We start from the raw sequence: 27003 nt of genomic DNA, 5'->3' as shown, positions 1-27003 counted from the left end.
CACATCCCCCACCAGTCACAGAATCATGGAATGGTTTGGTTTGGAAGGGACCTTAAAGAGCATCTCAGTCCAACCCCCTTCCACTAGATCCAGAGCTCAGAACCCCATCCAGCCTGGCCTTGAACACTTCCAGGGATGGGGCAGCCAGAACTTCTCTGAGCAACCTGTACCAGGATCTCACTACCATCGCAGTCCAGAAATTCTTCCTAATATCCCATCTAACCCTTCCCTTTCTCAGTGTGAAGCCATTCCCCTTGTCCTGTCACTCCAGGCCCTTGTCCAAAGTCTCTCTCCATCTTTCTGGTTGGCTCCCTTCAGGCACTGCAAGGCCACAATTAGGTCATTCCAAAGCCTTCTTTTCTTCAGCCTGAACAATTCTAATTCTCTCAGCCTTTCCTCACAGCAGAGCTGCTCCAGCCCTCTGATCACCTTGATGGTCTCCTCTGGACTCGCTCCAACAGGTCCATGTCCTTCCTGTGCTGGAGCCCAGAGCTGGAGGCAGCTCTGCAGGGGTGACAACATTACAGCCCTGTGTGTTCCAGCAAGGACACTGTGGAACCTCCTGGAACCAAGGGGTCATTGTGAAAATCCAAGGCTTCATGAAATCAGAGGAACCCTGGGACACTGTGGAACCTCATGGAACCAAGGGTTCATTGTGCCATGAAGGGCCTCATGGAACCAAGGGAGCCCTGAGACATTTCGGGCCCTCATAGAATCAGTGGCCATTGTGACACTGTGGAACCTCGGGGACTCAAAGGCCACTGTGACCCTGCAGGGCTCATGGAACCAAAGAATTCCTGGGACACTGTATTATCTCATGGAACCAAGGGGCCACTGTTTTATGTGTGGCCTCCTAGAACCAAAGGAGTCCTGAGACATTTTGCAAACTCATGGAATCAAGGGTCCATTATCACACTGCAGAGCCTTACGAAGCCAAATGGACCCTGTGACTCTGTGGAACCTCATGGAATCCAGTGGCCATTCCCACACTGTAAAACCTCATGGATACTCTCAGGTTCCCATTATTAAAAGACGTCTCTGCCCAAATTCAGCTGCAAGGGAGACCATGTGCCAAAGTCAGCAGTCCAGGTCTGATTTAACAGTAAATAGGAGGGAGAGAGAAAGAAAGAAAGAAAGAAAAAGAGAGAGAGAGAGGGGAAGGGGGTGGTGGGAAGACAGTGAGAGAGAGACAGAGATGAAGTCAATGTATCACACCATGTAGATCCCTGAGGCTCCCACCTGTCCTTCTTCACCCTGCTCTGCTCGGTGGAGGGTCCCCAAGTTGTGCTTCTGGGCTATCACTTTTATACAGTCCAAGCCCTGGGTATTCAGGGGGGTAGATGCTGTTCCCACAGCTTGGGCTGGCACATCTACAAGGACTTGCTTCCTTTCCCACAGCTTGCCACGGTGGGAGTTTTGCCCAGTGTGCTTCCAGTCTGCAGGTGGGAATCTTTGTCTGGATGGGTTCCCCAGACCTGCCTTACCAGCCCTGGCTTCCTGTTGGGGTTGTCTGCTCTTTCCCACACTCTGCACAGTGCAGTTCTGTCCTGGGGGCTACTTCCAAAGCTTCACCTCCCTTTAGGCCTTGGAATTAAAGGCCTTCCTTTTTGCCACCAGTGCTTGTGTGTTGTGGTGCCTTATGGGATTTTCCTGCTTTGACAGTGTTTTGAGACAGTTCATTGTGCCCTTCAAGTCCTTCCATGTGCACACACACACCACTCTCACCAGTGTCTGGCCCTCCAAAGAACACAAGCCCTGATGATTTGTAGCTCCCACTCCAGTGGTTGGCACTTGGAGCTCCCTCCTTACCCAGAACTCAGAGCTCCCTTGTGCCAGAAAGTTTAAAGAGATTGTGCCTCATTCTGCCAAGACAACCCTGGGAAAAAAGTGTCCCTCTGTGTTTCCTGGGATAAGAGCACTCTATTGTCATCTTCCAAAACCTTGGAGAGGTCCCAGAGATCTCCCAGGAGGGAATTTGGGGTCTCAGGCACAGGACCCGTATATAGAGGCTGAGGACTCAGGGGTCAGTGATGTGGAAATTGAGGACAGTAGAGGAGTAGGCTGAGAGGTCTGGAAGGGGGGTGTGAGAGCTGGTGGAGCTTTTCTTCATGGCAGAAAAGAGCCTAAGAAAGAAGTAGTGCCACCAAGGGCAGCTGGGGTGGCCTAGACTGGTGACAAGAAGTAAGAAATTTCCCTCCAAGGTCAGTGTTGTGGTGCAATATGTCACCAAGAAGGAGTCTGGATGAGCCCAAGGCTTTGTGTGTGCAGGAAGAGCCAGGGAGGACGCAGAGATGTCAGTGCAGGAAGGTGCCAGCCAGGTGGGGCAGCCGGGGGGATGACGACAGCCTGCAGGGAAAGGGGCAGGGCATGGACACCGTAGGACAGCCTGGGCTGGAGAGGAGACAGGGATGGGGAGAAGCTGAAAGGCCCTGACAGAGCCACCTTCTGCAGGCCTTTGGCCAGGGCTGCTGTCTGTGCCCCTGATGCCAGGAGGAGGGGAGTGCCCCTTGCAGCCCTGGGGCCTTATGGCCTCCTTGTCCCTGCTCAGCAGCCTGGCAGGTGCCACCCCATGGTCCTGCCCTTGGCATTGCACATCCCACATCCCAGTGCCCCAGGAAGAGACCTGAGGAACGAGAGAGGGACAGGATGTCCCTTCCCAGGGGCTGGGGGTAAGGGCTTGGTCCTCTGGATTAAGGAAACAAGTCAAGGTTTATTCAGCATCAGAGCCACCTTTCCCTTGCTTTTCCATCCTTGTCATCACTGTCTGCAGTTTTCTGCTCTAACTGGAACCTGGGGACACGTTCTCAGTTATGCCCCTCAGTGAGACTCATTAGCACTAAAGGAAACTTTAGTGTTTCAATCTCACTTTGACTTTTTGAGAAGTTGTTTGAACTTCCTCTCAGGGACTGAGTCTCTTGTAAACAACATCAAACCCCCCGAGGGTCATGAAATGCCTGGGGCTGTTGCTGTACTGCTGAGCTGGGCAGGGCTCCTGACACACAGGGAGCTCCTGGCAAGCAAGAAGAGCTTCAAAGAGACAGCTCTGCTGGTGAGCAGCTCCTCTGCACAGCCCAGCAGGGCTGAGGGCACTGCCAGGGCAGCTCAGGGACACCAGCAGGGCACAGACAGAGCTTCAAGGGGCTCAGCACTGGCAGGAGGGCTGAGAGCTTCCTGCAGGAGGAATCTTGGCAGGGTGCACACGGTGAGTCTGTGGCTGCAGGGCAGTGCAGGGGCAGCTCCTGGAGGCATCTCCTAAAGTTGGCCCAGCCCCAGCTGATGGGATGGGTGAGCAGGGGCTGTTTTGGGGCACTTTGGAAGAGCTGTGAAGCCGGGGGTGCAGCCAGGGGTGCCCAGGGCTGTGGGGCAGAGCAGGGTCCTGCAGCCCAGGGTGCTGTGCTGGGCAGGGACTCTGCTGCCTGCCAGGGGCAGCTCTCAGCCGGCCCAGGGAGCTGCTGCCAGGGCTGGGGGAGAAGGGCTGTGGGCAAGGAGCAAACCTGGCAGCTGAGGGAGGATCTTTTCCATGTCTTGCTATTGCAGGATCAGACCTGCTCACAGCTCCACACCACTACAGGATATTGAATGGAGAAATTTTTGCAAGTTCAGAAAAGACAGGGGCTACAGGAAAGAAATTAGTCCTGAGGTGTGTTTCCTGCTTAGGCATTGTAGCAGAGACATTGTTCTCTCAGTTCTGGAGGCTGCACTGAAATTTAAACTCTTTTACTCTCAGAGGTGAATATTTCAGGCAGGATCAGAAATGAGCACAGGACCCTGGGCAGTGCTGAGCCTTCCCTTGGGGGTGGGCACTCTCTTGTCCCAGCCCTTGGCTTCTCTGCAGGAGGGGTCCTGTCCTGCTCTGTCCAGCACAGCTGCATCTCTGGGCTGGCACAGGGGACACTTCACAGAGCTGCCCTTTCAAGCAGCACTGCCCTGCTCTCAGGACAGATCTTGGTGGGGTTTTTAAAGATGAATCTGTGTGTGTAGTCATCTTCAAGGCAGCCCAAGGGAAAGTGCAGGGCAGATGGGAAACAGGCTGAGAGGCACTGCAGCTCTCCTGGCTCTGGAATAAACAAGGGAGAGCTCAGCCCTTCTGCCTGTCCTGTCTCAGTACTCGTCAGATTTGTCATCAGAAAAATTTGCCCTTAAATAACCAGATGTTATGATTGTAACCAAACAACCCATTCAAAATTATTTTAAGGATACTCTCTGCCTTTCTTCTGCAGCCCAAATTGCTCCAGGACAACAGTACAGGAATTGAACTTTTCCATTAAAGGTGGGTTCCATGTGACAACCCCTGTGATCATGAGAGCTGTCCCAAACCAGCTCCATGTCTGCACTGCAGCAGAGCAAAGCTGAGTCCTTGGCAGCACATGGCCAGAGCTCCTGCTCCTCACAGCACCCTCAGAGAGCACAAACCAGAAATGAAATGCCTTGACTTGGAGGGGATTTCCCTAAAATCTGCACTGGCTTTGCTGAGAGGGGGCTGTCTTAATTGTTCGCTTTATTTTCCTTTTTTGAACAGACTCTGTCCTAAGGAGCAGCAAATGTCCAACAGCAGCTCCATGGCCCAGTTCCTCCTCCTGGCATTCGCAGACAGGCGGGAGCTGCAGCTCCTGCACTTCTGGCTCTTCCTGGCCATCTCCCTGGCTGCCCTCCTGGCCAACGGCCTCATCCTCAGCGCCGTAGCCTGTGACCACCACCTGCACACCCCCATGGGCTTCTTCCTGCTCAACCTCTCCCTCACAGACCTGGGCTGCATCTGCACCACTGTCCCCAAAGCCATGCACAACTCCCTCCAGAACACCACAACCATCTCCTACACAGGATGTGCTGCACAGCTCTTTTTCTTTGTCTTCTTCATGTTATCAGAGTACTGTCTCCTCACTGTCATGTGCTACGACCGCTACGTTGCCATCTGCAAACCCCTGCACTACGGGACCCTCCTGGGCAGCAGAGCTTGTGCCCACATGGCAGCAGCTGCCTGGGCCACTGGCTTTCTCAGTGCTCTGCTGCACACAGCCAGTACATTTTCCCTGCCCCTGTGCCAGGGCAATGCCCTGGGCCAGTTCTTCTGTGAAATCCCACACATCCTCAAACTCTCCTGCTCACACTCAGGCTACCTCAGGGAAATTGGGCTCATTGGGGTTGGTGTCTGTTTGGTGTTTGGTTCTTTAATTTTCATTGTTTTCTCCTATGTGCAGATCTTCAGGGCTGTGCTGAGGATCCCCTCTCAGCAGGGACAGCACAAAGCCTTTTCCACGTGCCTCCCTCACCTGGTCGTGGTCTCCCTGTTCCTCAGCACTGGCATGTTTTCTGACCTGAAGCCCCCCTCCATCTCCTCCCCATCCCTAGATCTGATTGTGTCAGTTCTGTACTCGGTGGTTCCTCCAGCACTGAACCCCCTCATCTACAGCCTCAGGAACCAGGAGCTCAAGGATGCCATAAGGAAAATGATGACTGGATGCTTTTCAGGAGCAACAACCTGCCTCTTTTCTTCTGCAGAACACTCACTGTGTAATCTTTTACTGGCCCAGCCTGCCTTCTAAAGCTTTTGAGAGTGCCAGTGGGGGGTGGTTTCTAACTTTTTTTCTCTTTTAATGTTGTTAACACAGAAATTTATTCTTCATCTCATACCTAATTCACTCTCTAATTCTTTCTTTTGACCCACAATTGTTTAAATGAGGGATCATTCTCTGTGTGCATTTAAACAAAGTAAAAGTTCCTGCAGCAACTTCTTTGTCAAACATCTTGCCTTTGTTATTCTGTACATGAGGAACCAAAATCTCTGAGTAGAATAAAGGACTTGAATTCTTTTTTCCAGATTCTCCCTCCAAGAACTTCCCTGAAGCTGGAGGGCAGTGCCTGTGTGCAGAGGAGAAGGGCTAAAGAGTCCTGGTACAGGAGCACTGCCAGGGAGCAGCAGCTCTTGGCCTTTTCAGAGATGCTGTTTTTCCACTGCCTCCCTCTCCTTTCTGCTCCTTGCCCAAGGCTGAGTGCTCTGACAGCTCAGTCACTGCTGTGTGTCAGTCCTGTGACCATGGGCTGTGACTCCTCTCTGTGCCCCAGGAGCTGCTGTGCCCTTCAGGGGGGCTGGGGCTGTGGGGGGAGTGCCCAGAGCTCTGCAGCACCCTGGGCTGGGCACTGCTGTGGGGCCAGACCAGACTGGGCTGCTCCACCCGTTGACCTCTATAATGAAATCACTTGTAATTTTCTCCTGCAGAACCATGAGAATGTGTGTTGTGTCCTGAGCACTAGACTGGACCTGTGGGATATTGAAAAGGGTTTGGTGTCAGGGATATTGAGAAGGCTGGGCAGTGTCACTGGGAGACCTCTCCCAAACACTTGGAAAGGCCAGAGCCAGCCCAGAGCTTCCTGGGGCCTTGGCAAAGGCAGACATGGAACCAGTCTGCAAACAGGGCAGCAAGGAGGGTTGGGAGAGTTCCAGATTGCTCAGGCTTAGCAGGGAAGGGGATATGACAAGTCTTCCTGCAGCCATTCCCAGGCATGGGAAGGATAAGGCAGGGATTGCAGAACCCCTGTGGGAAGGAAAAGAAGGGGATGTTCTGTGCCCAGACTGTTTCAAGGCTCTTGACATTGTCTCCTGTGATCTCCTTAGAGGCAGACTGGTGAGAGCTGGACTGGACAAGTGAAACATGTGGTGAGTGGGAAGCTGAATGACTGATGAGGGTCAAAAGTCATGGCACAAATTCCTCTTGGCAGCAATTCCCAGGTGACATCCATCAGGGACCAGCCCTTGACCATTTCTATGGAACATCTTTATTATGTCTCTGGGTGATGGGATGAAATGCACTTTCCACTCCTTTGTGGATGATGCCAAGTTGCAGCGAGTCTGTGAGAAACCTCGTCCAGTTAATGGTGACTTGGACAAAAAATGTGGTCAAGATGAGTGAGTGGGATAAACTGGTCTTGCCATCAGGTGCCCAGCAAGGCCCAAGACAATGAAGAAAAAACTCATGGGTCAGAGGAAAGGAAAATCAAAAGGAGGGAAAAAGACCAAACACAACCAAACCAAACCCAAACAAACACAGAATGACAGAATATGCTGAGGTGGAAGGGACCCACAAGGCTCATCCCGTCCAACCCAACTCTTCCATTGCCATCTGCCCCCACCCCAGCAGGTTCTGGAGCAAAGCACAGCTGAGGTCCAGCACAGTTCTGCTCTGACACAAAGAACCTGCAGTCAGGGACAGGAAGAGGACAAAGTCTTGTTTAACCAGCCTGAGGAATAATGGGATCAATGACCTCCTCTATCCCTGGGCACTTGAATGACCCTGTAGATCAGGTTTGGTAGCAGGGAGGGGGCTGCAGGTTTCCCTTAGGGAAGAGGAGATCAGGAGTTGACTCTGTGTCAGAGAGAGCCAGTTTCAGGTGGCTCCAAAATGGACCAGCCAGTGCCCAAAGCTGAGCCAAAAAGCAATTCCAGAGGCACCTCTGTGATAACCCTTTGGAGAAAGGATAAAATCCAGGGTGCTGTAACCCAGAGAGGAGTGAGAGAAATGGGGGAGAAACAACCCTGCAGGCACCAAGGGGAGTGGAGAAGAAGGAGGAGTGAGAGAGAGCCTTGGTGGACACCTGGCAGCCAAAAGCCAACCCCCAGCCCTGAGAGCCACAGCTCAGCCCAGCACAAAGCTCCTTTAGGTGTGGAGGTTCTTTGCAGCAGCTTTTTAGCAGAGCTGCCAGCTGGGCCATCAAAGGGGATGCTCAGCTGGGTCTGAAACCTGGGTGATCCTTGTCAGCCTTGGCTCTGCAGGAAAGAACTATAGAATCCGAAATAGTTTGAATCAGATGAGACCTTTATAGGACATCTAGTCCAATCCCCCCATAGTGAACAGGTTTACATTCAACTAGATCAGATTGCTCAGAGCCCTTTCTAACCTGGCCTTGAATGTTTCCAAGGGTGGGGCATCTATGACCTCTCTGGGCAACCTGTGCCAGTGTTTCATCACCTTCAGTGTAAAAAATTTCTTCCTTCTATCTAGTTCAAATCTGCTCTTTTTTAGTTGAAAACCATTATCACTTGTCTTATTACAACTAAGTCTGTGCCCATCCTTCTTATAGGTATGATCTCAGGAGCTCCTGACAAACCTTGACCAAACCAGCTGAGCAATGAAGAGCCCCTGGACTGGACCAGGGGTGTGGTGAAGTGTCCCTGGACTACCAGGGCTTGTGGGAAAGTGTCCCTGGACTGGACCAGCTGCTCCTGGATCATAAAGGCAGGAACAATCTGGAGTGGAACAGTTGGGGAACACAGGATAATCAGTCATCCCATGAAAGCCTTTGAACATTCCCTAAATGAATCATAACCCAAATGGAACAGTTTGGATACAATTCCCAAATACTGTGGAAACTCCAGTCATTCCTGACACCAGGATGGAAATTCAGCAGATCACTAAAGCCAGTCACCTTGAGAGCCCACAACCAGCGGGGCTGAGGGAGGCCCTGGCAGCTCCCCAGCACCTCCCTCTCAGTGGGACACCTCTGGCAGCCTCTCCCAGCTCAGGAACCCTCCAGTTTGCAACACTCCAAAGACCCTCCCTGATGCCCAGGACAATTCTGATCCCCCTCAACAAACACTTCATCTGTGACCATTGTCTGGTGGGAAACACAAAGGGATTTGGGGGAGTGTTTCCCTAACAAGGAGGAGAATTTGGGAGAGGGACCTTTCCCCACCCAGCTCTTGATGTGTCCACACATCTCTGCCTGGGTGTGGGTGTGAATTGACTGTGGGGTGAATGTTGTTTTTGTGAATCTCTAATTCAGTCACTGTTAAAATTGTAGCAAATGCTATTGAATCACTTGATAACTGATAAACTGGTCAATAATTAAATGCTACTAATCTCTTTTGCCCCCTTATATTTGTGTCCAAATACTTTGTGCCCTGACCCTCTTGCATCCCAAGGCTCTGTGTAAATCATTCTCTTTCATCAAAAAATATAGATTTTTTGTGATGTCCATTTTAAAATCTTCCCCCTTAGCTAAACTACAAAACAACTCCAATTAGTTGTTGACGTCTTGAAGACAATTAAAGGAAGGGAAATAATTTGTTTTTCAATGTTTTAATGGGTCCCACAGTGTGTTTGGAGCTGCATCAGCTGTCAGTCCAAGATGGGCCATGTCAGAACTGGTGAGGTTGGGGGGTGAGGAGAAAGGCTGATCATACAGGGTCAGTCTGGATCTCCTGAGGAGACACTCAGCATCAAGATCACTTGGAGAACACCTCTATCACCTCTCCTCTGAACTAAAAAATGTCCATCCTTAAAAAGAAAAAGTACAAACTTTGAAGACTTGTTTTGAAATTGCCTTGAAGACAATTAAAGGAAGACAAAGAGATCCTGAGGGATTTCTGCATTTTAATGAGCCCCACAGTGTGTTTGCAGCCCAGCCCATGATCCTGAGGTACTGAGAGAAGATTGAAGCAGCTGCTGAAGAAGTCAGAAGCCAAACTGCAAGTGCCTTGAAGCATTGCTGGGCCCCACTGAGGGCAGGCACTGCCAAAGCCTCCCCAGGGACTCCTTGGAGCAGCTCCTTGGAGGCCAGGAGTGCAGGCAGACAAAGGCTCTGGGCAGGCCCCTGCAATGCTGAGCAAAGCCTGCCTTGGTTTTGTGGAGCGCAAAGGCCAAGGGCTGAGCCCCAGGCCCTGGCCCAGCAGATCCTGTCCCTCCCGGCTGGCTCAGGGCTGTTTGGGGGGCACTGGGATGGCAGGGGGAGGAACAACCAAGGCCCAAAACTGGGCAACCCCTGCCAGGCTCCTGAGGGAGGGGCGAGGCAGAAACCAAGTGCAGAACCTGCCAGGCAAGTGTCTTGTGGTGGCCTGAGTGGCAGAGGCAGCTGCCAGAGGCAAGGGGACAAAGGCCTGGGTGCCTTTGGGCCTTGCAGCCCTGCCAGAGCCCTTGGCCATCTCTCCTGCAGGCTGTCCTGCCCTGGCCCTGCTGCTGCTCTGGCCTTGCAGGCTGCACACACCCCTCCTGCTTTCCCACCCCCTCCCAGCAGCATTTCTAGACCCTCCCTGATGTCTCTGCACCAGCTCTGGCTGTTACCATGTGCACTTGGCCTTCTGAACTTGGATCCTGAGCCCCTGTGCCACAGGACATCCCTGCCAGAGCCCAGGCCCTTCTCCTGGGGGTCACTGCAGAGCTGAGCAGATCCAGGTCACCTCCCATTCCTCTGCCAACCCCCTGGGCCTGCTCTGGGCCCTCCAGGTCCTTGCCCTGCTCCCAAGGGCTGTGGGGGTGCTGAATGGTCAGGGCTTGGGGTTTAGAGCTCAGGGTGGGGATTAGGGAGAACTTTGGGAGGTTTGTTGTTCTGCTGGCAGTGTCTGGTTCATGATTAGGGGAAGAGATTTTTAGGCTGGGTTAGGATTAAAGCTTGGCTTTTCATACTGGTAATACAGATTTGGGAATGGGATGGGCATTGGAGTTTGGACTTCTGGGTTTGGGGTTTGCCTTTGAGGTCTGGTTGAGGTTGGGATTAGAGCAGTGGATTCCTTTCCATGGGAGGGGCAGCACTTTTATGTCATGTTGGGGCTTGAGGTTACAAATAAGGTAAAGGTCTCTCAGGAATGTTTGCCCAGTCATTGTTTCAGCACCCTCAGCATTCCCTGAACCTGTTTTTACCTCATCAAAATCTTTCCTCTCTCTTGGCCAAGCCCCTCTTTCCTTCCCCAAATATCCAATCCTTTTGGTCTCAGTTCCTCCTAATCTCCCCCAATCTTTCATCTCGGTGGGGTCAGCTCTGTGATGACTCTGTGCAATCTCATGGAATCAAGGGGCCATTGTGACACTGGGGAAACTCGTGGAAAAATGGAACCTAGGGACACTGTACAACTTCATGGAATCAAGGGGTCACTCTGACACTGAGGACACATCATGGACTCAAGGGGCCACAGGGCATTATGGAGCCAAAGGAACCCAGGGACACTGTGCAGCCTCATGGAATTGGGGGCCATTTTGACACTGCAGGACCTCATGGAAACAAGAGAAAATCCAGGTTTATCCAGGTCCTGAGGGTGATTCAGAAGGGAGGCAGCAGTGATTTCTCCCTACAGACCCACCACTCCAATGGTCTCTCCCTGCAGTCCATGGGTGTCCTCAGCATTTTCCCCAGTGCCTCCCTGCCCTGAAGGTTTCTGGCCATCAGGCTGGAGCTGAGGGGGTTGGGCAGGTGCCTGAGGAGGGGGTAGAACAAGGGCTGTGTCCAGCTGTGCCAGGAGGGCTCTGCTGGGCAAGGATGAGGAGGCTGCAGAAAACAGTGGCACTGGGGAGGTGAGAGGAGCAGCTGGAGAGACCTTGTGCCTGCCCACGCTGGGCAGGAGCTGCCCCAGGATGGCAGCTCTGAAGCACTCCCAGGATGTCCCTGTGAACAGGAGGGGAAGACTGGATCTGAAAATGGAACCTGGAAAGCAGAGAGCAGGAGTGTCATGGGGACACTGCAGGAGAGTTCCAGCCCTGGAGCAAGGTGACAGAAGAAGTGATCCACTGCCCTCAGAAGATCCCACAGCATCCTGGAGATGCTGGAAGGGATCCCAACTCTGCTTGAGAAGTTCCCAGGGCCTGTCCCTGCCTGTGCTCCAAGGGCTTCCAACCCACAGGACTGTGCTCAGAGAGCACTCAGGCCTTACAGTGAGAAAGGGGCTCAGGAGGACAGTGTGGAAGTGGCAAGAGAGCAGCTCTGCAAAGACCAAGCACTGCTGCTCCCTGGCAGTGCTGCTGGGCTGGGATTATTGTCCCCTTGCTGTTTGCAAATACACCCTGTCCTGCAGTGTGCTGTCCTTTAGGAACAGCTAAGAAGGGTCTTGGACAAAGAAGGCACTGCAGGGTCCTTTATTTTGTTTAAATACTCAGCCAGTACAATTCATCATTTATACAGTCTCTGGGTCAAAATCAAAAGGTGGACATAAAATTAGGAGGCAGATGCCTAAGAATATTTCATTGCACAGAAAATTATTGCAAGACGAACCCAATGACCTCCACGAAAAACCTGTACAAAAAGGTTAGACCATTAAGGAGTCCCATTCTGAATGCTACACACCAGAACACAGGCACTTTATTGCTCCTGAAAAGCATCCAGTCATCATTTTTCTCAGGGCATCCTTGAGCTCCTGGTTCCTCAGGCTGTAGATGAAGGGGTTCAGTGCTGGAGGCACCACCGAGTACAGAACTGACAGGGCCAGATCCAGGGATGGGGAGGAGATGGAGGGGGGCTTCAGGTAGGCAAATGCTGCAGTGCTGATAAACAGGGAGACCACAGCCAGGTGAGGGAGGCACGTGGAAAAGGCTTTGTGCTGTCCCTGCTGAGAGGGGATCCTCAGCACAGCCCTGAAGATCTGCACATAGGAGAAAATAATGAAACCAAAACACCCAAATGCTAAAGAGATGGAAATCAAGAGAAGCCCGAGTTCCCTGTTGTAGGAATGTGAGCAGGAGAGCTTGAGGATATGTGGGAGTTCACAGAAGAACTGGCCCAGGGCATTGCCCTGGCACAGGGGCAGGGAAAATGTATTGGCTGTGAGCAGCAGAGCATTGAGAAACCCAGCGGCCCAGGCAGCTGCTGCCATGTGGGCACAAGCTCTGCTGCCCAGGAGGGTCCCGTAGTGCAGGGGTTTGCAGATGGCAACATAGCGGTCGTAGCACATGATGGTGAGGAGATAATACTCTGCTGAGATGAAAAACAGAAAGAAAAAGAGCTGTGCAGCACATCCCATGTAGGAGATGGTTGTGTTGTTCTGGAGGGAATTGTGCATGGCTTTGGGGACAGTGGTGCAGATGGATCCCAGGTCTGTGAGGGAGAGGTTGAGCAGGAAGAAACCCATGGGGGTGTGCAGGTGGTGGTCACAGGCTACGGCGCTGAGGATGAGGCCATTGGCCAGGAGGGCAGCCAGGGAGATGGCCAGGAAGAGCCAGAAGTGCAGGAGCTGCAGCTCCCTCCTGTCTGAGAATGCCAGGAGGAGGAACTGGGACATGGAGCTGCTGTTGGACATTTGCTGCCTCTGGGTTTTTGTTTCCCACACAGGAGAAGAAGACATTAAGAGGACAGTTAGCGTGGACTTATCTAAACAAAGTCAAAGCTGTATTCTACAGACACTCCCCATGTCACACACAGACAGCCTTTTGATTTCCTAGGAGATCTTCCTTCAGCTCCAGTACTGGGTCCCTACTGAACAGCATTTTCTCTGTTTTAGCATCACTGTGCTTCTGTACAGGGGTTTCACATAACAAGGATATGTTTAGGGACAGGTTTCCATCCTGGAGGAGAATTCACAGCTTGGAAGGAAACCTCAGGGAGACAGTCAAGTGTCCTTATGATGGCATTTGATTTAAGCAGACTCAGCTCCTTCCCCAGCACCACAGACTGCACTGGTAGGGGTCATATTCCGTTTGCAGGTGCAAAAAGGACATCTCAGACTAGTCCTGATGGGTCTAGTAGAGGTGATGCTGGTGCTGCCCACAGGCAGAGCAGTGGCTGAAAGCACATTAGGAAGCTCAGATAGGCCTACTGAGCACTCACAGTTCAGATGTCTCAGGGACTTGTCAAAAATAATACTTTCTTAATTATTTATTCCTCCCATTCCTCAAGAGCAGGAAACTGGAAACACAATCTCAGGAAATTTCTTTAACCTTATAAAAATCTTTGTCTTGGAAATATTCTGAGAGGGAGCTGGAGCTCTGAGCATGTCCTCCTCCTCTGCACTCCAGATGCTCTCAGAGTTGCACTTAGAGAATCTGTAGTTGGTGGGCAGTGCCAGCTTTCCCAGATGCCTCCAAAAGCTGCAGTCCCATTGCCCTGCATGACCAGACTTCCTGTGCCAAGATCTGTTAAAAATTCTCCCCCAGTGAGGTCTCAGCATCTTTCTACATCTGACAGCCTTTAACTTCTCTCTGTCTCACTCCCCTGCCCTGGGTGCTGCAGGCAGTGCCCTCAGCCCTGCTGGGCTGTGCAGAGGAGCTGCTCACCAGCAGAGCTGTCTCTTTGAAGCTCTTCTTGCTTGCCAGGAGCTCCCTGTGTGCCAGGAGTCCGGCCCAGCTCAGCAACACAGCAACAGGCCCAACTCATTTAATGACCCTTGGGGGGGTTTGTTGTTGTTTACATGAGACTCAGTCCCTGAGAGGAAGTTCAAACAACTTTTCAAGAAGTCAAAGTGAGATTCAAACACAAAATTTCTTGTAGTGCTAATGAGTCTCATTGAGGGACACAACTGAGAACGTGTCCCCAGGTTCCAGTTAGAGCAGAAAAGTGCAGACAGTGATGACAAGGATGGACAAGCAAGGGAAAGGTGGCTCTGATGCTCAGGAAACCTGGATGTGTTTCATTAATTTGAAGGGACAAGCCCTGACCCCCAGCCCCTGTGAAGGCAGATGCTGTCCCTGCCTCATTCCGCAGGGCTCTTCCTGGGGCACTGGGATGTGGGATGTGCAATGCCAAGGGCAGGACCATGGGGTGGCACCTGCCAGGCTGCTGAGCAGGGACAAGGAGGCCATGAGGCCCCAGGGCTGCAAGGGGCACTCCCCTCCTCCTGGCCTCAGGGGCACAGACAGCAGCCCTGGCCAAAGGCCTGCAGAAGGTGGCTGTGTCAGGGCCTTTCAGCTTCTCCCCATGCCTGTCTCCTCTCCAACCCAGGCTGTCCTACGGTGTCCATGCCCTGCCCCTTTCCCTGCAGGCTGCCGTCATCCCCCCGGCTGCCCCACCTGGCTGGCACCTTCCTGCACTGACATCTCTGCGTCCTCCCTGGCTCTTCCTGCACACACAGCCTTGGGCTCATCCAGACTCCTTCTTTGTGACATATTGCACCACAACACTGACCTCAGAGGGAAATTTCTGACTTCTTGTCACCAGTCTAGGCCACCCCAGCTGCCCTTGGTGGCACTAGTTCTTTCTTAGGCTCTTTTCTGCCATGAAGAAAAGCTCCACCAGCTCTCACACCCCCCTTCCAGACCTCTCAGCCTACTCCTCTACTGTCCTCAATCTTCACACCCCTGACCCCTGAGTCCTCAGCCTCTATATAAGGGTCATGTGCTTGAGGCCCCAAATTCCTTCCTGGGAGATCTCTGGGACCTCTCCAAGGTTTTGGAAGATGACAATAGAGTGCTCTTATCCCAGGAAACACAGAGGGACACTTTTTTCCCAGGGTTGTCTTGGCAGAATGGGGCACAATCTCTTTAAACTTTCTGGCACAAGGGAGCTCTGAGCTCTGGGTACGGAGGGAGCTCCAAGTGCCAACCACTGGAGTGGGAGCTACAAATCATCAGGGCTTGTGTTCTTTGGAGGGCCAGACACTGGGGAGAGTGGGGTGTGTGTGCACATACAGGGACTTGAAGGGCACAATGAACTGTCTCAAAACACTGTCAAAGCAGGAAAATCCCATAAGGCACCACAAGACCTAAGTACTGGTGGCAAACAGGAAGGCCTTTAATTCCAAGGCCTAAAGGGAGGTGAAGCTCTGGAAGTAGCCCACAGGACAGAATTGCACAATTTCTTTCTCTCTCTCTCCCTCATATTTACTGTTAAATCAAAGCTGGACTGCTGACTTTGGCACATGGTCTCCTTTGCAGCTGAATTTGGGCAGAGGTGTCTGATGTGGTTTGAAGCTGGCTCCCTGCCAAGTCTCCAAACCCTACCACAAGAAGTCCGTCCCGCCCCCCAAAACCTCAGGGAGAAGAGGGAGAAAAGACAACTAAGAAAAACCGGAACTGGAGAGAGACAGCTAAAGTGATATATATAAATATATTTACACTTATGTACTGTTAGATACAATTTGAAATATATATACAATTTCACAAGGGAAAGGGAAGGGAAAGGGAACAAAACCAAAATAAAAAATATATATCCCAATTAGTAGCCCGAGATCTAGTAACTAAAGAGTTAGCAAAGAAAAATCCCACCACTCTCCCTGGGAAAACCGAGAGTCTCTCCGGAACGATCGCCGGCAACCTCCGCCTCCCAAGGTCGACAAGGCCTTACCAGGCCTCGCTCCCCAGCACGGCAGACTCAACAGCAGGGAACCTGCACCTCCAAGCTGCCAGAAGGAAAGAGAACGAACACCTTTTCTCCTTCCTTCTTATAGTCTGGCTTACGTAAAAATCATAGGGAATACTGGGTAAATCTGGACCCTTCCTTGGTTACAAACTGGTCACCAAGGAAGGCCTAGCCCAAACCACCACAGTGTCTCTTAATAATGGGAACCTGAGAGTATCCAAGAGGTTTTAGAGGGTGGGAATGGCCACTAGATTCCATGAGGTTCCACAGAGTCTCAGGGTCCATTTGGCTTCATAAGGCTCTGCAGTGTGATAATGGACCCTTGATTCCATGGGTTTGCAAAATGTGTCAGAACTCCTTTGGTTCTAGGAGGCCCCACATATCACAGTGGCCCCTTGGTTCCATGAGATTCCACAGTGTCCCAGGAATCCTTTGGTTCCATGAGCCCTGCAGTGTCACAATGGCCCCTTGATTCCATGAGGTTCCACAATGCCAATATGGGTCCTTGATTTCTTTAGGTCCACAGTGTCCCAGGATCCCTTTGTCTCCCTCACGCTCTGCAGTGTCAGAGTGGCCCCTTGATTCCATGAGGTTCTGAAAAGTCTCAGGGTTCCATGGGTTCCATGAGGCCCTGCAGTGTCACAGTGGCCTAGTAATTCCATGTGGTTCCACATTGTCCCAGGGTTCCTTTGGTTCCATGAGTCCCTGAGGTTCCTCAGTGTCACAATGGCCCCTTGATTCTATGAGGTCCCGAAATGCCTCAGGGCTCCCTTAGTTCCAAGAGGCCCTTCATGGCACAATGAACCCTTGGTTCCATGAGGTTCCACAGTGTCTCAGAGTTCCTTTGGCTCCAGAAGGCCCTACAGTGTCACAATGGCCCCTTTACTCCAGGAGGTTCCACAGTGTCCTTGCTGGAACACACAGGGCTGTAATGTTGTCACCCCTGCAGAGCTGCCTCCAGCTCTGGGCTCCAGCACAGGAAGGACATGGACCTGTTGGAGCGACTCCAGAGGAGACCATCAAAGGGATCAGAGGGCTGGAGCAGCTCTGCTGTGAGGAAAGGCTGAGAGAATTGGGATTGTTGAGGTTGGAGAAGAGAAGGCTTTGGGGTGACCTAATTGTGGCCTTGCAGTGCCTGAAGGGAGCCAACAAGATAGATGGAGAGAGACTTTGGACAAGGTCTTGGAGTGACAGGACAAGGGGAATGGCTTCACACTGAGAAAGGGAAGGGTTAGATGGGATATTAGGAAGAATTTCTGGACTGTGATGGTAGTGAGATCCTGGCAGAGGTTGCTCAGAGAAGTTCTGGCTGCCCCATCCCTGGAAGTGTTCACGGCCAGGTTGGATGGGGCTCTGAGCTCTGAGTCTAGTGGAAGGTGTCCCTGCCCATGGCAGGGGGTTAGACTGAGATGCTCTTTAAGGTCCCTTCCAACCCAAACCATTCCATGATTCTGTGACTGGTGGGGGATGTGGTGGTCGGAGCCGACGGACACAGAGACCCCAAAATGATGGAGTTTTCCATTCTGGGTGGAGGAAGGAGGGGGCAGCAGAACTGACAGCCTGGACTGCTGGTGGTCAGACTTTGTCCTGTTTGGGAGACTGACTGATCTGGGTGTGAGTGTGGATGTGCTGGAGGGCAGGAAGGCTCTGCAGAGGGATCTGGACAGGCTGGATCAATAAGGCCAAGTGTCAGGGCCTGCCCTTGGGTCCCAACAACCCCCTGGAACGCTCCAGGCTGGGGGCAGAGGGGCTGGAGAGCTGCTCAGCAGGAAGGGACTTGGGGGTGCTGCTTGACAGGGGCTGGATATGAGGCAGAGTGTGCCCAGGGGGGCAAGAAGGCCAAGGGCATGGTGGCCTTTGTAGAGAAGAGTGTGGCCAGCAGGAGCAGAGAACTGATTGCCCCTCTGTGCTGGGCACTGGGGAGGCCCCACCTGGAGTGCTGTGTCCAGTTCTGGCCCCTCAGTGCCAAAAGGCCCTTGAGGGGCTGGAGCGTGTCCAGAGAAGGGAAGGGAGCTGGGGAAGGCTCTGGAAAACATGTCTGCTGAGGGACGGCTGAGGGAACTGGGCTGGTTGAGTGTGGAGAAGGGGAGGCTCAGGGGGGACCTCATTGCTCTCTGCAATGACCTGAAAGGAGGTTTTAGTGGGTATGGGGTCGGTCTCTTCTGCAAAGCCTTTAGTGACAGGAAGAGAGGAAACAGCCTTAAATTGCATCAGGCAAGGTTCATATTAGATATTCAAAACCCTTTTTCCACTGAGAGAGTGCTCAGGCATTGGAACAAGTAGCCCAGGGAGGTGGTGGAGTCTCTGGAAGCATTCAGGTGGCATCTGGATGTAGCGCTTTGGGATGGGGTTTAGGGGTGATTCTGGTGGTGCTGGGTTGACAGTTGGACTAGAAGATCTGGAAGGTCTCTTCCAACCTTGATGATTCTGTGATTCTCTGACCTGTCATCCCTGTTTGCAGGTTTGTGCTCTAACAAGACCCTGGGGATGTTTTCTCTGTTGGGTCCACAGAGATTGTGTTGTGTGAGCTTTTTTCCTCTACGATCAAAACAAAGAATAACTAATACTAAATCCAGCAGATGACTTTCAAGTACTAACTTGGTCCAGTTTGTCCAACTGTGTCCAAACAGGTGAGGAAAATCTGGAACTTTAGAAGGGTTAGTTTTTACCTCATTAGCAGGATATCCAGGGGTGCACCAAGTGCCTTCCAGTGAGGAGCACAAGAGACCAGTAGACAGTGACAATCTTGTTCTAATGTTAATGTCACTGGAGCACAGAGTGAGATCACATCTGAGTTATGTTTCTTTAATCAGTGATTGGGAATAAAGAGAAAAAGCCATCTGCTGGATTTAGCAATAATTACTCCTTGTTTTGATCTGAGGGAAAAAGGCTCACACAACACAATCTCTGAATGCTCCTTTGAACTTACCCACAGTGTGTTCACAAAGACACAGAGCAAGGCTTTTAGATTTTGCTGCTCCCCTCAGTTCCAGCATAGAAAGAAATGCCTCTGTGCAATAACAGCAATTGCCTTACCATGTTACTGAACTACATTCAGTTTATCTGGTCTCAAACAAATACTCCATATTTTCTCCTTGTTTTATTTTCAAAGGCATAGGTATGGGTATTTAGGTGACTGCCTTCACTGGTATAGGATAGAAACCGTTCACATGGCTATAAATGAATATTATTCTCTTGACAAAACAGCTTTTCCAAAGCCTCTGACAAAAAGAAAGGGAAAAATAACCCAGAAAGAAAAAGGGAGCCACAGGCACATTGCCTGTCACCCACGAAAAAAGGTCTCCTCCCTAAAGATAATTCAGGTACACCCTTCAATCTGGATCTCTCACTATCACCCCAAGCTCTTTTTTGGTGGAAGTTTCTTTAGGGAAGCTGAAGTGCATCACTGTCTCAGACAGCCAAGGATAAGATGACTGAGGGAATTCAGTTGCTCTCTTTAATTAATACAGGATTATTTCCCTTTCATTTGGTGAAGCTAATAATATGACTGGTGGAATGTCAGTAACAATTAAATCATAAACTAGTGCAGCACCAAAGGGAAAACTTACTTTAGTTATGGAGTACTGCCAGCAGAAATCTTGAAAATCTTATATATAATATAAGTATATATATATATAATATATATAAAAAATATATATAGTATAATCTTATATTTACACTGATAAAATACCACATGTACTTCATGGGATACTGCAAGCTTTCTACAATCCTTGTGGCATGTCTTTACAGAGCAAGAGTGAACATTTTGAGATGATACCTTAATAAATGAGTTGCAGTTCTATTGTTTCTTGAATGTAAACACCACATCCTAAACGCAGGAACGGGTTCAAGGTCCATGTCCTATTTTAGACCTTTTCAGCAGCTGTGATATTGTGATAATCACACTTAAAATATTCCTCTAGAAAGAGTAAATTAGCCCTTTTCACTAGGAGGATTATTATGATCAAAAACAATTTTGAAAGAGAACAAATTCAGATTTCTTTTTTTGTTTGTTGGTTGTTTTTTTTTTCAGCAATGCAGTAAATTGCTGTCCCTAACTGGGATGGCTTTTCTACCCAAGAATTAAAAAGAAAACTCCAAAGTTCACTTTATTCTGCACTTATATTACTTTTGGGGTTTTCTGGTTTTTTTGGAGGCCTCACCTCTGTAAAAATACCTTCCTTAAAATGCATTTATGCTTTCTGCAAGAACCAAACCATTCCAGCTGACATACCATTCTATCACCAATACTGCAGGGAAATGTAATATCCCACTAAAGTAGAAGGGAAAGAAGAAAACTGAGCATCAGTAGCTCTTCCTAAGCAAGATCAGGGGTTTAGGTCCATCTAACTGAGGGATGAGATGTGTCCCTCAGTGGGTCTCTTCCCACTCCCCCACCAGCCCTTCTACCCGACTGCAAGCTAAAAGTTCTAAAAAGAGAAGAAGAAGCTGGAGTGTCAATATTTCCCCAGTGCAAACCCCAATAATCTTTGCTGGGAGCTGACAGGAATTGCTGTTCCACTGCCCTGGGGTATCCTGGCTTGAGGCGAGAGCGCAGCCCCGCCCAGAGCCCCCAACCCCTCTGAGAGCTTTTGTAGGGTCTGTTTGTCCATGTCCCTGTGGCAGAGGCTCCCCCGACACCTGCCCTGGAGCTGGTCCAGCTGCTGGACCAAACAAGGCATTGTCCAGCCTGCCTTCCTCCAGCCCCGACCGCCCCAGCCCATCTTCCATCGCTCTGCTTCCTTTTCCTGCCCCTGCTCCCCCTCCGCTCCCTTCCCTCTGGCATTTTTATTAGGAATGTTCTTGCTGTTCTCACTGTCCAAGCATGAGCTGATCCCCGGGGGAGCCTGTGGAATGTAACCCCTCAAGCACTAAATTCCTTCCCCTGTGCCAAAGACACGGGTTTGTTGTTGCTGCCCCTCCCGCCGAGCACCAGTTCCATCTCCTGCTCCTGCCCAGTGGCTTTGCAGAAATCCAGGGCTGGGTGTGGATTGAAGGCTGTGGCAAGGGACAGGATAAAGTTGCTTCACTTTCACCCTTGGTGTCTCAGTGTTTGTGATCTTGGGAATCCTCACAAACCTGGAACAATGGCAGATTATCTGTTGTTGTAAGATATGAACGTGGAGATTGTTTTGATATGTGTTTACATTTTCCTTGAAAGTACAACTGATAGAAAACAATGTAAAAAAAAAAGGGAAATGGAAATAATAAGAAAAAAATAAAGTAAAAAAAAAAGAGAAAAAAAGAGAAAAAGGAGAAAAAAAAGAGAAAAAAAAGGAAAGAAAAAAAGGAAAAAATGAGAAAAAAGAAAGAAAAAAGGAAAAAGAGGGAAAAAAGAAAAAAGAGAGAGAAAAAAGGGAAGAAAATAAAGAATAAAGAAAAAAGAAAGAAAAAAGAGAAAATAAAAGAAGACAGGAAAACTAAAAACCAAAACGTTCGATCCTCCCCCGCCGCAGGGACTACAACTCCCACAATGCCCCGCGCAGGCGGGGGGCGGGCAGGGGCCGTGGCCGCGCGCTGATTGGCTGCGGGGCGGGTCTGTAAAGGCGGAGGGCGCGCGGAGCGAGCGCCATTTTGGCCTCGTGGTCGGGAGTGAGGAGGACTCGCCTGCGGCCGCTGCACTTCGCTGGGTGAGTTGGCGGGGGGGGCGGCGAGAGCGGGGTCTGGGGATCCCCTCGGGGGCTGCGGGGAGCGCGGGTGTGGGTGGAAAGGCTGGAGGGCTCGGAGGGGTTTAGCGGGGGGGTTCGGGGGTTCCCGGGGACGTTTTGAGGGGTCCCTGAAAGGACTCGGGGGGGAAGGTTGAAGGTCCTTGAAGGGTTTTGCGGGGCTCTGATGGGGGTTTATTTTTCTGAGAAGATTTGGGGTGTCCCAGGTGGGCTTTGGGGGTCTCTGGGGAGGTTTGGGGTTCCTGGGAGGCTTTGCGGGGACCTTGGAGGCAGTTTTGGGGGGTTTAATGGGTCCCAGACTGTTTTGAGGGTCCATGAGGGGGATTGGGGGTCCCTGAATGGGCTTGAGGGGTCCCAGGTGGGTTTTGTGGGTCACTGAGAGGGTTTAGAGGATGCTGGGGAAGGATGAGGGGTCCTTGAGGAGGTTTCGATGGGTCGAGGGGGGGATTTCAGGGGTTTTGAGGGGATTTTAGGGGTCCCCTAAAGCACAGCAGTGGGGTTCAGGGGGTCCCCAGCCCCCAGGGGAGGGGTCCTAGGGATGCCCCCCAAAATCCAGAGGGGGAGATGTACCACATCTGGGTAAGGGGATCCCAGTGCCCCCAGTATATCCCAGTGACCTCCCAGTGACTCTCAGGATGGCCCAGTAACCCCCTCAGTGACCATCCAGTGTGTCCCAGTGACCTCCCACTGCCCCCCAGTATGGCCCAGTGATCCTGCAGTGAGCACCCAGTAACCCCCAGTATGGCCCAGTAACCTCCCAGTGTCCCCCCGTGTGTCCTGGTATCCCCCAGTAACTCCCCAGTTCTCTTCCAGTGCCCCCCAGTGTGCCCCAGTTCCCCCCCAGTCCCTCCCAGTGCCCTCCCAGTGTCCCTCAATACCCCCTCAGTCCTCCCATTGCTCTCTGGTTCCCCCCAGTGTGTCCCAGTATCCCCCAGTAATCACCCAGTGCCCCACAAAGCCCCCAACTGTCCCCAGATGCCCTTGGCCTTTCTATGGCAGGGGGAGCATTTTTGGGGGCAGAGGATCCAGAGAGGAGCAGCGAGGCTGGGGAAGGGAGTGGAGCACAAGTGGTGTGAGGAGAGGCTGAGGGAGCTGGGGGTGTTGAGGCTGGAGAAGAGGAGGCTCAGGGGAGACCTCCTGACTGTCTGCAAGTCCCTGCCAGGAGGTTGGAGCCAGGTGAGGGTGGGGCTGTTCTGCCAGGAAGCAGCAGTAGGACAAGAGGGCTGGGTCTTGAGCTGTGCCAGGGGAGGTTTAGGTTGGATATTGGGAAGCAATTTTGTACAGAGAGAAGGGAAAAGAGCGGGTGGGTCACCCCCAAAGGGAGCTGGGGGGAGCCGGGGTTTGGGGGGCTGATGTGAAAGGGGTGGGAGGAGTGGCTGAGGGGAGTGGGGAGAGCGGGAGCGGGGTTGCCGTGGGGGTGCCTCGGTGTCCCCATGCCTTGATTCCTGGAGAGCGAGGGAGGCTGGAGATAGGGAGGAGCTTCGAGAGCCCTGAGAGCCTGGAGAGGGGGGGCACGGAGAAGGGGAAGCCTGGACAGTGGGGACCCCTGGGATCCCCTAGGACAACAAAGTGGAGAACCTGGAGAGGGGGAATTTCTGGGAATGCAGCATCCCGAAAGCGAGAATCAGAGGAGAAGGGAGCCTTGGGACCCCCAATACTCCCAGCATCTCTAGGTAGAACCCCCAGCATCCCAGAGAGGGGAGACTCTCTGAACCCTAGAGGGGGGAAACCAGAGAAGGGGAAATCTTAGGAAAATTTTTTTGGGCTAATCTTCATATTTTAGAGTATTTTTAGGTGAATCTCAGCTTTTCAGTTTGGGGGGGCAGGAGTCTTCTCACTATTTCTTACAGGCTTTTGCCTGAATCTTGATGATTTGGGGTTTTCTGGGCTGAGTCTTGGTGTTTTGGAGGTTTTTATGGTCACAGGATGTCTGTTGAGTTCTAGAGATGGACTTGGGCAGGAGGAACCCCCAAGCCAACACACTCAGCCCTTGTTTTCCCCCCCATCAGGATTTGTCCTTCCCAAAGCTTGGGCGGATGGAGGAGGAGGCTGCGAGGAAGAGGAAGATGCCTTGGGCCCCCCAGGCAGGTGAGGAGGAAGTCAGTGTCCCTTTGGGCGGGTGTTGTGCTGGCTCTGTCAGCCCAGCATGGCCCCGGCTGCAGGACAACCCCGCTGGCGCCGCCGTCCTGCCGGGGCCGGAGTTGGGGGGATGTCCTTGGCCTTCCCTGTGGGCCGGAGGCAAATCCCCTGCCTGTCCTTCTTGCTTCCTGCCCCAGGCCCCGAGCTGAGGAGGGAGAGCCCGGAGGACAAATCCCCCCGTGAGACCCTGGTGGGAGAGGCCGTTTTGAAGGGCTCCCCGGCGCAGGAAGGCAGCGGGGAGGAAAAGGGCCGGAGATCCCCCCGCAGGAGGGGCTCCAAAGCCAGCCCAGGGTGCTCTGAGGAGGAAAGAGCCAGCCTGTGCCGGGAAGGCGGCCGGAGCTTGAGGGGGAGCTCTGAGCTGGTGGTCCCTGAGCAGCCTCCCAGCAGGGGGAAGCCCTTCAGGTGCTTGGAATGTGGGAAGAGTTTCAGGAACAACAGCCACCTGATGGAACACCAGTACATCCACACTGGGGAACGCCCCTACACATGTGGGGAATGTGGGAAGCGCTTCAGGTACAACTCCAGCCTCCTCAGCCACCAGCGCAGCCACACTGCTGAACAGCCTTACACGTGTGGGGAATGTGGGAAGAGCTTCAAGAGCATCTCCAGCCTGATCCAACACCAGCTCATCCACACTGGGGAACGTCCCTACCTTTGTGAGGAATGTGGGAAGAGCTTTAAGAAAAGCTCCCACCTGATCCGACACCAGCACATCCACACTGGGGAATGTCCCTACCTCTGTGAGGAATGTGGAAAGAGCTTTAGGAACAGCTCCAACCTCATCACCCACCAGCGCATCCACACCGGGGAACGGCCCTACCAGTGCTTGGAATGTGGGAAGAGGTTTCAGACCAGCTCACATCTCCTCGGGCACCAGCGGACGCACACAGATGAGAGGCCCTTCCGCTGCACCGACTGCGGGAAGGGCTTCAACCAGAACTCCAACCTCGTCAGGCACCAGCGCATCCACACCGGGGAGAAACCCTACAAGTGTGGGGAGTGTGGGAAGAGTTTCACCAACAGGTCTGGCTTGACCAGACACCAACGGACCCACCAGTAAGAGAAGCCCTTCCAGTACCTCGAGTGCAGGAAGAACTTTGGCTGCTGCTTCCACCCCGAATGAAGCCCCTGATGGGGAGGCAACCCCTGAGACCAGTGACTGTCAGTCCATCACTTTTGACGAGAAAAGACCAGTCCCCTTTCCCAAGGGCAGCTTCTTCCAACAGAACCCTTCTTGGGGGGTGTGTGGAGATTCCTGCCCTGGCTGGGGACCCCCCAAGGTCACTGCTGGAGGTTGAGAGCAGAGATCTCTCTCCATGAATGTTGGTCTGGGGGAGTTCCATCCAACCGTTATTAGGAATTACAGGTTTTGTGCCAGCTTGGGTAGAATTGCTTCAACAATTGCTTTAATGTAGAGCACTGTCCTATCTTATGCTGTTCTCCTGGTAGTTTTAGTGTTTCTGTTGTGCAGTAAATAATTCTGATGAAGATCTTTTGTCTGATCATTTGGAACCCTAAATAAATTAATTTCTCTCAGTAGATCTGGTTTACCATCATTTAACCTGGAGGACAAAAATGATTCAGTTACACCTCTGTAATTCCTCTAAACTGAAAGTGTTGGCATAATCCAAGGCTGAGATTTGATCCAGCACCCCACAGGAAGTTGGGAGCTCAGGGGGGCCACCCCCCTTTCCCAACCCCTCTGTGCCCAAAGACCCCCATTAGACCATCCGACCCACCAGACCACCCCCCCTTTTCCACCCTTCTCCCTGTTCCTTCCATATTCCCATTGTCCCCTCAATCCCCCATTTCCCCCCTGAACAGTTTTTGGGTCCCAACCCCCACTTTTTGCCCTCTCTCCTGTGGGCACTGAAGGAGAAAATGAGGCTGCACACACAGAGTTCCATTGCAGGACTTGTCCGCCCATCTTTCCGGCGTCCCCCTTTAATTGGGGTTCCTTTGGAAACAGCACCTGGGGTTTGTCTTTTAGTCCACTGGAATTCCCAGCATGGCCCCAAAGCAGTGCCCTGATCCCACACATTCCCCTCCCCTCATGTACTGGCTGTGTTCAGCCACCAGAGAAAAACACAGAGAAAAAACCATGCAGAGCGTTCCAAGTGGTTTCCACTTTGGCAAACAGCACTCTCTGGATGGAAAACACCAGTCAAGGCCAAAACACTCCTTTTGGATCCTGATTAACTGAATGCAGCTGCTGCTGCCTTAACTTGTTCCCACAGAAATTCTCAGGGTTCCTTTGCTTCCAGGAGGCCCCACATGTCACAATGGCCCCTTGATTCCATGAGCTTCCCCAGTCTCCAAAGATTCCTTTACTTCCATGAGGCCCTGCAGTCCCCAAAATGCCCTTTGGATTCTCAGAGATTTCCCATTGTCCCAGGGTCCCTTGTGCTTCAGAAGGAGCTGCAGTGGGACAGTGGCCCCTTGGTTCCGTGAGCTCTGCAGTGTTCCAGGAATCCTTGGGTTCCAGGAGAGCCTGCAGTTTCACAAGGAGCACTTGAATGCAGGAGGTTCTGCAGGGTCCCAATGGGCCCTGGATTCTGGGAGGTTCAGAAATATCTCCGGGCTCCCTTGGTTCCAGGAGGACACACATGTCAGCAGGAACCCTTGGTTCCAGGAGGTTCAACAGTGTCCCAGAATTCCTTTGATTTCATGAGGCCCTGGATTGTCCCAATGGCCTCCTGATTCCATCAGCCCCCTCAATGTCCCAATGGTCCCTTGGTTCCATGAGTTTCTGCAGTCTCCCAGGGTTCCTTTTGTTCCATGGGGAGCTGCAGTGTCACAATGGGCCCTGAATTCCAGGAGTTTTTTCCAGGGTGACAGTGCTCCCTTGATTCCATGAGATTACACAGTGTCCCAGGGTTCCTTTGGCTCCAGAAGGCCCTGCAGTGTCCCAATGGCCCCTTTACTCCAGGAGGTTCCACAGTGTCCTTGCTGGAACACACAGGACTGTAATGTTGTCACCCCTGCAGAGCTGCCTCCAGCTCTGGGCTCCAGCACAGGAAGGACATGGACCTGTTGGAGAAAGTCCAGAGGGGAGCAGCAAGAGGATCAGAGGGATGGAGCAGCTCTGCTGTGAGGAAAGGCTGAGAGAATTGGGATTGTTCAGCCTGGAGAAGAGAAGGCTTTGGGGTGACCTAATTGTGGCCTTCCAGTGCCTGAAGAGAACCAACAAGAAAGATGGAGAGAGACTTTG

General features: G+C 52.1%; 1 protein-coding gene and 1 pseudogene across 1 annotated transcript in view; one reads left to right on the top strand and one right to left on the bottom strand.

Annotated features, from left to right (window-relative positions):
• LOC127463460 (gastrula zinc finger protein XlCGF7.1-like) overlaps positions 1 to 24852 on the top strand; it is a 99828-nt gene extending 74976 nt beyond the window's left edge. The window contains exons 2-4 of the mRNA XM_051772876.1: positions 23663 to 23741; positions 23930 to 24169; positions 24254 to 24852. Of these exons, the coding sequence (XP_051628836.1) occupies positions 23690 to 23741; positions 23930 to 24169; positions 24254 to 24852 (891 nt within the window). The 5' untranslated portion in view covers positions 23663 to 23689. The remainder of the gene's footprint in view (positions 1 to 23662; positions 23742 to 23929; positions 24170 to 24253) is intronic.
• LOC127463453 (zinc finger protein 91-like) overlaps positions 1 to 27003 on the bottom strand; it is a 307626-nt pseudogene that overhangs the window by 234381 nt on the left and 46242 nt on the right.

The sequence above is a fragment of the Manacus candei genome, unplaced genomic scaffold, assembly GCF_025592945.1.
Source record: "Manacus candei isolate 608988 ecotype Guabito, Panama unplaced genomic scaffold, ASM2559294v1 h1tg000161l, whole genome shotgun sequence".
Taxonomy (NCBI): Eukaryota; Metazoa; Chordata; class Aves; order Passeriformes; family Pipridae; genus Manacus; species Manacus candei.
The sequence above is the reverse complement of the archived record's forward strand: the minus strand, read 5'-3'. Positions and strand labels throughout refer to the sequence as shown.